General features: G+C 46.9%; 1 protein-coding gene across 1 annotated transcript in view; it reads left to right on the top strand.

The window, feature by feature from the left end:
- The window catches only part of FAM193A (family with sequence similarity 193 member A), a 111,655-nt gene that overhangs the window by 31,845 nt on the left and 66,747 nt on the right, over positions 1-13,063 (top strand). The window contains exon 2 of the mRNA XM_087828517.1: positions 459-704. Coding sequence (XP_087684643.1) covers positions 459-704 — 246 coding nt within the window. The remainder of the gene's footprint in view (positions 1-458; positions 705-13,063) is intronic.

The raw sequence follows: 13,063 nt of genomic DNA, 5'->3' as shown, positions 1-13,063 counted from the left end.
TCTTGGGGTATGGCCGCTGGCAGGCTCCTGATGTTTAGCTTGGACAGCCTGCTCGGAGGTGGCTCGAGCCTGCAGCTTTGTGCCTTGGGCCTGAGCACATGCGCAGACATACCTGCAGTGGTGGCTTTAAACTTGGTTGATGGTGAAGTTCCTGGTGCTTTCTCATCTGAGCACTGGGACTACACTGTGCGCATGGGGGAGTTAATGCAGAAGTCTGGTGAAGGGGTCCGTGGGATAGTTTTCTAACTCCTGCTAAGATGGTCTTTATGGCATCACTATCTTATTTGACGTATGATGAGTTTCTAGAACTGGAGGTACAGTTTTCTTGGACAAATTCCCTATTTGATGTTTCTTTCTATAAACACATGCACTTTGTAATTTTAAAACTACATATATTTTTTAATGACCTTGGTTTTGTGGATCATGTTTTGAAAATAGAAAATGTTTTTCTATTCCAGACTCCTTTTAACTTTGGCGTGAATCATAGAACTCCACCCTACCCCGCCGGGGATTACTGTCTTCTGTGCAGAAGCGAGCGGAAAGATTCTTCATTCCTAGAGAGTGGGATTAAGACTGCGAGCAAATTGGCCCTTTCTGTGGCTCCCAAGGGCAACAATGTGCTGCACCTGCCACTGTGGGTGTGCCCAGACTGCCGGCGGACCGTGGAGAAGGAGGAGAGGCATGGTGGTCTGGATCAGCCAGCGGTGAGTACCCTGCCGAGCTCACACACCCCCCTGGCTTCCTTAGCCCGTGGGTTACAGGGCTTATTGGGCAGTGGGGTAGTTGATGTGGGTCTGCTTTCTGAGAAGAGCTTCTTCCTGTGCCATATTCTGGTCCCTGCTCCACTCTCTACCCGCTGGGCCTTCCTCCTGGTCTTCCCTACCACACCTGCAGGAGGTAGTAGGGAACCTGCCCTCCTTGGTCAGCAAGCTTGGTCAGCAAGCTTGGGGCCTCAAAGGGTGTGCTTTTTAGTCTGGTCTCAGGATTTCTTTGGCACAGCAGTTTGCTGAAAAGCTTAGAAGGCTTTTCATGTGTTGTTTAGTTTTAAACAATCCTGTGTGCTGGTAACTCACCTGAAATTCTTTCCCAGATGTAATCCTCAGGTGTACGTTAGAACTGCATGTCTTTTTTAATGACCTTGGTTTTGTGGATCATGTTTCCCCCTTTTACCTAGATTTCATGTTTCAGCTGAATGGAGGCTGTCTTGAGGCCCAGGCTTGCGTGGGAAGGCTACACCCTTAGTCTGATTTTTGTCCCAGATTGTGGCTTAGTGGGCCCTGGCTCTGAAGGGGCTTTCAAATCTGCTCTTTGGGTTCTAGAAGGAGTTTGCTTTCGCAGCCACTTGAGGCCCCACAGTCTAGGGCTCCTCTGTTCCTTTGACCTCTGCTCAGAAGCAGCTGTCCTTGTAACCCCTGTTTTCTCACCTGGGACTGCTTTCTGCATTGGTCCCAGGACAGTTTGGAGAGTGTTTTGCTGCTGCACAGTGAGTCATCTTGGCCTTTCTGGGTCTTATCTGTCTCCTTGCTGCCTGACACTGAGCCAACGACTTCTGTTTTGGGGTTTCCTTGAAGGCAGCACCCCCAACTCACATGGCAGTTTCTGTAGTAGTGCTTTAATAGCTAAACCTCAAAATAGAAATGGCATGGCTGACGATGGCCTAAGCATGGTATGTTATTGTGTTGTTGATTCCTAACGACAGCCCTATGAATTTGGCACTGAGATTATTCCCATTTTACAACTGAGGACACTGAGCCTCGAGAGATTGAGTGCTGTGGATAGAACCGAACTTTTAACCCAGGGATTTAGGACTGAAGCCCACAGTCCAAACACACTTGTTCTCCGTGCAAGGAAGAAGGGAAGAGAGAAAAAAGGAAATAAATGGCGTGGGAGGCATTGCTCAGCGGTTGAGTTTCAACCAAGGATCCAGGAGATCGTGGTTTGATTCCCAGACAGGGCACATGCCCAGGTTGTGGGCTCCATCCCCACTTGGGGGCGTGCAGGAGGCAGCCGATCAGTTACTCTCATTGATGTTTTTCTCTTTCTCTCCCTCTCCCTTCCTCTCTCTGAAATCAATTTAGAAAACATGTTTAAAAAAAAGGATTCTCACCCACCTGCCTCCCACAGGCCCCTTTCCGTGCTCTGTCCCCCAGCACCTCTTTCTAAGTGCTGCTGAATCTCTTTGTTGTGTTTCTTCTTCACTGGAATGTATACCCCCTGAGGACAGCTGTTTTTGTGTAGCATTTCCTTACCAAGAACAGTGCGGAGCCTGGCATATTTTAAGTACCCAAAGTATTCGGATTAGTGAATACATAAATGAATGAACAAAGGAGGCAGCAGACCCTGGGATCTCCCTGGGGAGTAAGAAGGTGGGCAGGCAGTGTTGAGTGTCTCACCCTCAGGTCTTTGTGTGTTTATCATTTTACTTTGTTTCCTTTCTCTGTGTGCTTCAGGTGTTTGGTCTTCCCCTTGTTAACGGAAGGCTGTTCAGTACCACTGATGCTCATTTGTTCCTGGTCACTGCCCGGCATTCTCCAGCCCCCCAGCTCAATGTGTGCTGCGCTCCAGCTTCGCTGCCCTCTCTTCCTCTGCCCATCCTGCTCCTGTTTCAGCCTGACTGTGCCTTTGGGGAAGGGTTGCTGCTGTTCCTCCTGGTTTGGGAGGCAGGTGGAAGTACCTATGACCTTTCGTCATCAGTCTTTTTTTTTTTTAACCCTCACCTGAGGATATTTTTTCCATTGCTTTTTCAGAGAGTGGAAGGGGGAGGGGGAAGAGAGAAACAATGGTGTGAGAGAGACACAATAATGGGTTGCCTCCCACAAACACCTCGACTGGGGCTGGAGATGATGCCTGCAACCAAGGTATGTACCCTTGGCCGGAATCGAACCCGCGACCCTTCATTCTGCTGGTCGACACTAACCACTGAGCCACACTGGCTAGGGCTCATCATTAGTCTTGCCACACGGAGTCTCGCCTCCAAACTCCCAGCTTGTCCTGGACAATGGATTATCTTATGAGGCTTTCTCTCCTTGTCCAAAAGTGACCTGGGACCACAGAGGGAGGCATCACGCTGGCCTGTGTTTGTAGACTTAGAGTGTTACTTTTGTAAAGTTGGCCTCTTCGTTCAAGCTGGTTAAAATTGCTGGCCTGGTTTTTTGTTGTATTTTTTTTTAAGATGTAATTTACATGTGGTAAAATTCACCCTTTTAAAGTGAATATAGTTCAGTGAGTTTGACAAACTTACACAGATGTGTAACCACCACTACTGCACAAGCTCCCTGTTCATTTTTGTTGGCAGCACCCTCCCCTCACACCCCCAGCCCCTGTAACCACAGACCTGGTTCTGTCCCCACGGCCTTTCTTTTTCCAGGTGTCACAGACTCTTGTGACTTTGCGTGGTGCTGTGTACGCTGAACAAATGGTAGAGCTGCGCCCGGTCTGTTGTCTCATTCACTGTTGATGGACCTGGGTTAGCTTCCAGATTTGGACTCAGCTCTGGCTGAGTTATCACATGGCAAGGACGTGAACCTCTCTCTCTTCCCAATGCCCCACACCCTCTCTACCCTGCTTAGCTCGGCTACTGACCTCCCACCTCAGGGCCAAGTTTGAAGCTGACCCCAGGCGCTTGTTCACCCCTTATCTCTCTGGCTGAGAGAGGCCCTTCTCATTGGAGCTTCTAGGTACCCATCCCCTTCCATCCCCTGCCCCCCCCCCCGCCCCCCCGGCTTTGTGCTTGCTTATTTCTTTCCTCTTCTGCGTCACAGATCTTTTCCTCTGTCCTGGGTCATGCAGGTGCTCTAGGATTGTCCACTTTTTAAATAACCCGCCCTTGACCAGCCCTCCCTCCCTGCTGTCACCATTGCCTCCTGAATTATATTTTTCGAAACTGTCAGAGTTATTGGTATGTAGCTGCCTGCAGACGGTCTCTTTAAGTCTTACCATATCTGAAGATGCAGTGCAACTCTTTGAATTACTCATATTTCTGCCTTTTCCCTTTTTCTAACCAGTCTTGCTGGAAGTCTGTCAATTTTGTCTTCAAAGAAGAACTCTCTCCTTTCACTTTGTCTGTTTCATGAGTTACTTCAGTTTTATGGGTGTGTGGTATATATTTGATTAGTGAATGCTGTGGGACACACAGTAAACGTTGACAGGTAGGTGCCCATGAGCACAGTGAGTCGCTGTCCCTCTCACCTGTCTCCTCGCCATCCTCCTCATCTTCCCAGAGGCATCACGGTCGCCAGACTCTTGTCTCTTCCCCTGGAGATGTTCAGCTCTACTCTGTGTGCAGGTGGTAGTGGCAGGCACCTGTCAGTAAACGAGACCTGTGGTTCACCTAGCCCCTTGTTCTGGGAGAGGGGCTCACATGCCACAAGAGGGGCCGCTTGTCAGTGGGGCTGCTCTCCAGTTTCTGGGCCTCTTCCAAGGGCTGCTGACAGGTGTCTGGGAGCCTGAGCTTGGGTGCCATCTGCTTTGGGGAGTTGCATGCCTGTGCTCATCACCTGGAGACCTGTGGGAACCTGAGCCTTGCTCAGCCTGCCTCCTGGGGAGGAGGGAGAGAGTCCTTCCCCTGTACAGACACCAGGAGGCCTGCAAGGAGCCATTGGGCCTTCATCCCACTCGATCCTGCTGACTGTGGCCACACATATAGTGGTTTCTCCTTTCCCTGGGTTCCTCTTCTGCCTTCCCGAGTTGAGTTCTTTCTTACCCATCAGTTTTTATTCTTCTCTGGTATGTGCTGGAAAACCTCTAATTGCTGTTCTAGATTTTGAAATGTTAGTTTGTGTTGGCTCACTTTTAAGTATTATCCAGTTTTCAGTATATCTGTTTTGAGCCATCAATTATCTAGAAGTATTCACAAATATCCAAATATATGTCTCTTGGATTACCTTTAACTGTATTGACTTTTACTTGAATGCTGTTAGAGTTAGAGGTTGTGGTCTGTGGTCAGTTACACTAATATGTGGTTAAGTTTTTCTAAATGTCCTGTGTGAAAATGTCCTCTCAGGGTTTAGGTCAAGAACTCTGTGCCCTCCCTTGTTAATTTGCTTGTAAATCCTTCCGCGTTTTTATTGATCCTTTGTGTGCTTAAATCTGTCAATTTTTAAGTAAAATTAGTTAAAACCTCCTACTGTGCATGTATATTTGTCCTTCTTTCTAGATATTTCCATTTTGATTTACATGTTCAAGGATGTGCGGGTGAATATAGGGTAAAATGACTAAACCTTGGTGATCATTCCTTTTCTGGCACTGAAACCACCTGGGGGGCCCTTAGTCCTAAAGAGTGTTTGCTATTTGTGTAGATGCTCAAACTCCCTCCCTCTCCTTCTCATATCCCTCATTTTCAGTCCCTGGGTGTGGCCTGTATTAGGTGGTGGGTCTTGTGCTGTCCACGGAGGGGCAGGCTTAACTTGGTCTTGTTTTGCAGCCTGCTTGTTAATAGTGAAATTGACCTGCTCACTGGGATTGCCGGCCGGTGTGGGTTTAGTTATCTACAACGCAGGTCCCGAGTCCAGCATCGCCCCCAGCCTCGTCATCCCCCTCTGTGCCCTGGCAGGCCTGTCACCTCTCACAGAGCTCCCTCTCTCCGCTCGTGGTTAGCTACAGCGCCTGCACTCCATCCCACACGCTGTCCTTGGCCCGCCCCTCTGAACTTTATACAGGTATCAGTACGGTAGTGTTATTTTGTGTCTCACGTATTTTGTTCAGCACTATGTTTAAGATTCACAGATGCTTCTTCGTTGTCACCTTTTTGAATGCACTGCGTTGGTGTGGTTTCCAGGCTTTGCTGTATGAACATGCACCTGGAGCTCACACTCCCACGTTGTTGTGGATACACGTAGAGTAGAAGTTACGGAGTCATGGGATTTATAGCATTAATGGACTGCAAGTTAAGATCAGTAGCATATTTTTCAATGAAAACTGTTTTCTAAAACAATAATTTAGTGAGGGACCTGGCCAGTGTGGCTCACTCAGTTGAGTGTCGTCCCATGCACCAAAAATGCAAGTTCGATTCCTGGTCAGGGCACATGCCCAGGTTATGGGCTCCATCCCTGGTGGGGGGCGTTTGGGAGGCAGCCGATCAGTGTTTCTCACATCATTGTTTCTCTCTCTCTTCCCCTTCCTCTCTGTGAAATCCATAAAAACATATTTTTAAAAAATAATGAGTAGAGTAGCATTGTTTTGAAAATCTTTTTAATGTTTATATAATAGAAGATGCTAGATTCTCAGTCTGTTGTGATAGGTCGTTTTGACTGAAGTATATAAAGAAAATATTTTAATAGCTTTTTAAATTTATTTTTTATTTTTAAAATATCTTTATTGATTTTAGAGAGAGGGAGAGGGAGAAAGAGATAGAAACATCTATGAAAGAGTCATCATTGATCGGCTGCCTCCTGCATGCTCCTGACTGGGAATTGAGCCCGCAACCCGGGCATGTGCCCTGACCAGGAATCGAACCACGATCTCCCGGATCCTAGGTCGATTCTCAGCTGCTGAGCCATGCCCAGCTGAGGTAATAGCTTTTTTAGATAACTGGATTTTCTTCTTAACCAAACCATGACAAGAAATAATTTTTTGATGGTTACTTACAGTGTAGAGTCCAACAATATCAGTGAATTTTTCCTCTGCCATTAAATTAAAATCCATGTTCTCTCCTGCACTCTGGATCCTAGGTCAGTGCTCAACCGCTGAGCCACGCCCGGCCGGGCTCTCTTGCACTCTGGATGAATCTCTTGCTGGTATAATTTTGTAACATTACATGTTGGTCATTTGTAAAATAATGGTTTACTGGATTAGGCAGATCCAGCCTGTGCTAACACCTCTCTTTGCTCAGTACAGTATTGAAAAGTCCTATTTGTTATCACCACCACCAGCCTCATCAGAAAAGTCTTAAATGTGGAGAAGCTTTTGAGCCGCAGTGATGGGTACAGGTTTGCCAAACTTCTAATTGCTTGAAAGCTCAGATTTAATGATTAGCCACAGATAGTGGCAGCTATTTTCCTTGAAGTGACAGACTCATTTCATTCATTTTTGAGAAAATGTGTGGCAAGTGTCCACGTCTGAATTACCTCGTTTGGTCTGTCAGGCATTCTTCCCCTCGAGTACGTTTTGTGAACATCGTGGCTCATTCAGCGCTAGGCACTCGGTGCTTTTCTCAGGGACACTGCAGAAACGCTTTATGTGCACTGCCTGTTTTGTCAGAGAGACTTTTTGAAAGTTGTGGCCTTAAGGGCTGAGATTGAACACAATGAATGATTTTACTGCACAAGGAACATTCTTAAGTGGAACTGGTCTTTGTACTTTTTTAAAATATGTTTTTATTGATTTTTACAGAGAGACGAAGGGAGAGGGAGAGAGAGAAAGGAACATCAATGATGAGAGTCATTGATTGGCTGCCTCCTGCACGCCCACTACTGGGGATTGAGCCCCAAACCCGGGCATGTGCCGTGACCAGGAATTGAACCATGACCTCCTTGTTCCTAGGCTGATGCTCAACCACTGAGCAACACCTACTAGTCAGAACTGGTCTTTTATCGGATGCGTGGTGGTGGTGGTGAATGCAGTGGCCATTATGCACCTGGCCGCACAGCCTCGATTCCTGCTGAGAAGCCTACAGTTTCACCCACCATTGCTTTTGCACCATCACAACAAATGTCAGCACAGTGGGAAAGGCCAGTAACATCTTGGTATTAATATGGAAATGGTTTTTACTAGTGGACCTGCTGAAAAGGTGGTCGGGACTCCCAGGGGCCACGCTATTGGATCCACTATTCTGTTGGGCCATTTGTCTTTTCTTACCTGTAGGATTCCTTTATATGTGTTTAGTGTGAGGTCCTGGTTCGGCTGCATGCATAGCAGACATCTCCCGCCTGTTTTGCTTCCCTCTCCCTATGTTTGTAGTGTCTTCTGATGATGACTAGTTCATCTTTAATTCAGCCAAACTTCTCACATTATTTTTTAGTAGTTACTGCCTTCTTTAGTTCTGTTTATTAGTGTTTTTCCCTGTATGAAATCATAAATGTATTTTTGGTATGTATTTTCTTGTTAACACAGTCCAAAGAAATATGTGAATGACAAATGCAGGCCACATAGGTCATTTAAAATTTTTTAGTAGCCACATATCAAAAACTAAAAAGAAACAGGTGATACTGTATTTACCTCAATATATCCAAGCTCATTTCAGCTAGTACTCAATATAAAAAATATTAATGAGATATTTTCTATTTTTTCATACTAAATATTCAAAATCCTGCTTACATTTCAAATACGCAGTAGCTACATGTGACATGGGGCTACTGAACAGCACTGTTTTGTGCTTACATTGTTTTGCCATCCATATTTAGGCCTACAACCTGCCTGGAATCTAAATAAAATTTTATATGCTGTGGAGTTAAGGTCAAGTCTAATGCATTTCCATGTGGAGACCCAGTTCCCTAGTGGCATTTATGAAGTGGCCGTTGCCTGGTGTCCTCAGCACCACTTTGTTGTAAGCCAGGTGTCCGATGTGCGCGGGTGTCACCCGGCTCTGCCCTGTTGTGTTGGTTGGTTTGTCCTTGCCCCCCAGCTTGTTGACTCAGTTCCTGTAGGTTTGCAGTAAATCTCACCTTCAGAAAGGGCACCCTCTTAATGCTCTGCTCTTCAGCACGGCTTCCTCGGTCTTGGTTCTTTGCATTTCTGTATAATCAAAAATTACTTATCAAGTCCCACACACACGCAGACTGTGTCGAGAGTGGGCTGGGGTTGCACTGACTGCACGTCAGAAGAGAGTTCACTTCCTCTACTGTTGAGTCTTCTCACCCATGAGTGTGGGGTTTTCCCATCTGTACGTGTTTCCTGTTTTTCTCTGTTATGACATTGCATCTTTTCCCAAAAAACATTTACCCGTAGGTATGTGACTTTTACTTATACTGTTCTAAGTGATATTTTGCATTTTTCCTCCTCTAACTTTATATGGAATCGACTTCCTTTTAAGTTGTTGATTTGGTAGGAGTCATGCATGATTTGACCTCACTGGTCTCAAGTGGACCCAAACGTTTTTCAAGGGTCCCACTTTGAAGCTACAGTCTTTCTGTCTCAGATGCCCTGTGTGTGGCCGGTGGTCGTGCAGCCACCATTAAAAGTCTCCATACAGGTGACCTGTACTCCGCCTTCTCAGCCTTGGTCACTGGCACAATGCCAAACGAGAGGAGAGTGACGCGTGGAATACTGGGGGGTCGTTCTAGACAGCACCTGGCATTAAGGCGGAGGTGAGTGAGCAGCAGACAAAACAGGAGTGTGATAGTCAGAACTGAGCCAAGGTAGTGATGGTGTCAGTAGTCATGGGTCTGGGATTGGGTTTTTTACTTGAAGGTAATAAGGTAGCTTGTTACTATTTCTTGGGTGCTGGCAGAAGATCCAAGACTGCTGGGTCAGAGACCAAGGACTTCATGACTTGTAGTCCAGCAGGCATCATGAGCAGGAGCATGTCCGTTTTCCTCGCTCCCACCTCCCCAAATCCCAGGTCAGTGAGGCAGAGGCCCTCCACAGGTGCTGAGGTCACGGTGAGTCTGTCACAGCTCAGGAACCCTGCCACTCACTGGGAAGTCAGCAAGGCTGCTCTGCCTCAAGTCATCAGCTGCATAACCCCCCTGAGAAGCAGCCTGGGGGGGTGGGTCAGAGCACATGCCACAAGACACAGAGAAGGTGAGAGTCCATGGAGGCCTGGCCTCTAGCAGTCCTCTGGGTTAACAGACGTTTCAAAAAGTTAACCCAGAAAGGTAGGAAGTGCTGAACATGGCCACAAAGAGAGTGTACCTGACATTTGCTAGATGCGTGTTGGTGGAGAGTGTGAGCAGAAGCCAGACTGAACCACGAAGAGTAACTTAGTGGCGAGGAAGCTGAGAAAGTCCACTGAAGGTGCTGGTTTTTAAGATGCCTGGCAGTGAGGGGAGGAGCGGACAGACCTGGAAGAGAAGTGAAGCTGGAGAAGGGACGTGGGTTTTTAAACACCGGAGGGAGGAGCTGGTCATTGGGGAAAGGCTGTTTTGTGCTGTGTAATGTTTGAGGTACAGATGTATGTGAATGTGTGTGTGACATACATGTTATGAAGGGTAATAAAATGAGCACTAGGCCGTTCCTGATACTGTGCACCCCTCCCTGCCCCAGGCAGCCACTGTCCTTGAATTCTGTATTTACCATTCCCCTCTTTTTTTTTTTTTAATTTTAAATATATCTTTATTGATTTCAGAGAGAGGAAGGGAGAGGGAGAGAGAGAGAGAGACAGAAACCTCAATGACGAGAGAGTCATTGATTGGCTGCAGCCCGCAACCCGGGCATGTGCCCTGACCAAGAATAGAACCCCGATCTCCTGGATCCTGGGTTGACACTGAACCGCTGAGCCATGCCTGGCCGGGTCCATTTCCCTCTTTACACCTGTTCTTAGCCTAACGGCCGAGAAGCAGTTCATGCCCCCCTTAAAAAAAAACAACAAAAAAAAAACCTTAAAAAAATTTTATTGCCTATATGTGTATCTCTGAATAATTAATCGTTTCATTTTGTCTTTGATCTTCATGAAAATGGTGTGTGCTGTGTTGTCTTTTGTGTCTTGCTTTTCTTTGTTGAGAAGATTCTTCATGCTATTTGGGTTTTAGTCATTTCCGTGAACTTAATTTACACAGAGTTCAATACGTTATACTATTACTTATTCAATAATTTTGTTGAAAGATACAGAGTTGTTTTTCATTTTTTGCAGTTATAAAAAAATTGTGCCTTGGCACGTGTAGCTCAGTTGGGTGGAGCGTCATCCCATGTACCAGAGGTGGCAGGTTCGATTCCTGGTTAGGGCACATACCTGGAGTGTGAGTTCGATCCCCAGTCAGCGTGCATGTGGGAGGCAACTAATGGATATTTCTCTCTCTCTCTCAAATCAATCAAAAAAAATTTTTTAAATGCTGTTAGTGGCATTTATACCCATCTCCTGGCATTCATTTGTAAGGGCTGTGTTAGGGTGTGTATTGGTCAGGATTCTCCAGAGAAACAGCACCAATAGGAGGTAAGGATATAGGTAGAGAGAAGAGATTTACTATAGGGATTGGCTCAGTGATTATGGAGGCCAAGAAGTCCCATGGCCTGCCTGCCCTCTGCAAACTGGAGGCCTGGGGAAGCTGGTGGTAGAGCTCAGTGATTCCAGAGGCCTGAGAATCGAGGGGCCAGTGGAGTCAGCTGGGTCTGGGGTGGAAGTGCTGGTGCTTGTGGGCAGAAGATGGAGGTCTCCATTCAAGTAGGAGGGTGGTGCGCGCCCTCCTCCACCTTTTGTTTGTTTAGCCCTAAGCAGAGCTCTGGAGGCCTCCTCCTGGGGAAGGGAGGCTTTTCACTCAGTCTTCCCATTCAAATGCTAACCTATTCCAGAGACACCTTGGGCACACCCGAAAATAACGTTCTACCAGCTACCTGGACCTTCCTTGGCCCAGTCTGGTTGAACATAAAATTACTCATTGCAGAGTGTTTGTGGAGTTGCTGGGTTATAGGTAAATGAAATACTTGCACTTATAAGAGAATACCAGTTTCCCAAGTGAATGTTCCATTTATATCCCCACAATCAGTGTTTGAGTTTCAGTTGCCCTTATTTCAGCTCACACTTGGCACTGGGAAGGCAGAGTTTGAAATTGTGTGGGGGCGAGAAGGAGAAAGGTTGACAAGTGGTGGTGCTCATAGGTCCCACTGAGATGGGGGAGCCAGGGTCTCTTTCTAGAAGAATCTTCCTTCTGTTGAGACAGGATTTGCAGGCAAGGCTGTACAGGATGCAGGTAAGGTGGGGGGAGTGTAGACTTTGCTGAAACTGACTTTGAGGGGGAGAGTGGATTTCTTGGGGACTGGATAAGGTTCCAGGTGGCCTCCATGAGAAATTAGAAGTGAACTGGCAGAGTGTCCGGGTTGCTGGCCAACCTGAAGTCCCTGTCAGAGGTAGAAACGTCACTGTGCGATGGCCCTAGCCTGTCCATTGACAAGGATGTCCCCCTCAGCCGTATCCCAGTGTCGGATTAGGAGAGCAACTCGCAGAGGGTTGGTGAGAGCAGGCCAGAGGAGGACGTTGCCTCCAGGGTGTCTGAATGCAGTTGGCTCACCTCTCCCACTGGTATGCACCGAGGTCCCTCTTGAGTTGGTGGCACCCTCCCTGAGTTTCTGCTGCAGCTGCTTTGCCTGCCTCCTGCCTCACCCAGGCCTGGCATAGAGCAGTCACATGGGAATGGTTTCTGAGTGAAGGAACAAGCTACCTTTGATTAATATGCAAAGGCAGTGTTTCAGGATTTCAAAATGTGTATAGTATGCACAGTAGAGTTCACACCTTGGGGGCTGTGGATGTATTTTCATGGTCTTTGAATTCTTGGACAGTTAAAACACTTTGCATTTTGATAGTGTGATCACCAGAGGTGCTGTGTATTGAAGGGCTTTGGCCCTGACTTCTGTGATGTGGAGGCCTGGGGGCCTGGGTGCTTCTTGTCAGGGCTCCTGAGAAAGGAGCAGAGATTGTCTCAGTACTTACATTCTATGCTGAGGCCAAGCAAAGAACCATTGAAGGCCTGGCCTGCTCTGTGCAGGAGAAATTCAGACAGGCAAAGAGGTGGGCTGGTTGAGACATTTTGCAGAGACCTTCCAGGCTGTGGGCCTGACTCAGAAGAGCCTGCTACTTAGTAGCCAGCTTATCATTTACCTTTCTATTTAAAATAATGTATATTTGAGTTTTAATAATTTTCAGGGTTTTTTGTAAGTTGTAGACCAACTTGAGTTTTTATACTTATACAAGGGCTTAAAAAACACAAGTTATATTACATTTTATGTTTGTATATGTTTAAGTAGTAAGTTTGGCTGGTTGGGGGTGGGAGATGGCACTTTTGGAGAATTTTTTTTTAATATATTTTTATCGATTTCAGAGAGGGGGAGAGAGAGATAGAAACATCGATGAGAGAGTCATTGTCAGCTGCCTCCTGCACGTCCCCTACTGGGGACCGAGCCCGCAACCCGGGCATGTGCCCTGATTGGGAATCGAATCCCGATTTCCTGGATCATAGGTCAGTGCTCAACTGCTGAG

This window comes from Miniopterus natalensis, chromosome 1 (genome assembly GCF_054644295.1).
Source record: "Miniopterus natalensis isolate mMinNat1 chromosome 1, mMinNat1.hap1, whole genome shotgun sequence".
Classification (NCBI taxonomy): domain Eukaryota; kingdom Metazoa; phylum Chordata; class Mammalia; order Chiroptera; family Miniopteridae; genus Miniopterus; species Miniopterus natalensis.
This window is presented reverse-complemented; position numbering and strand designations above follow the sequence as displayed.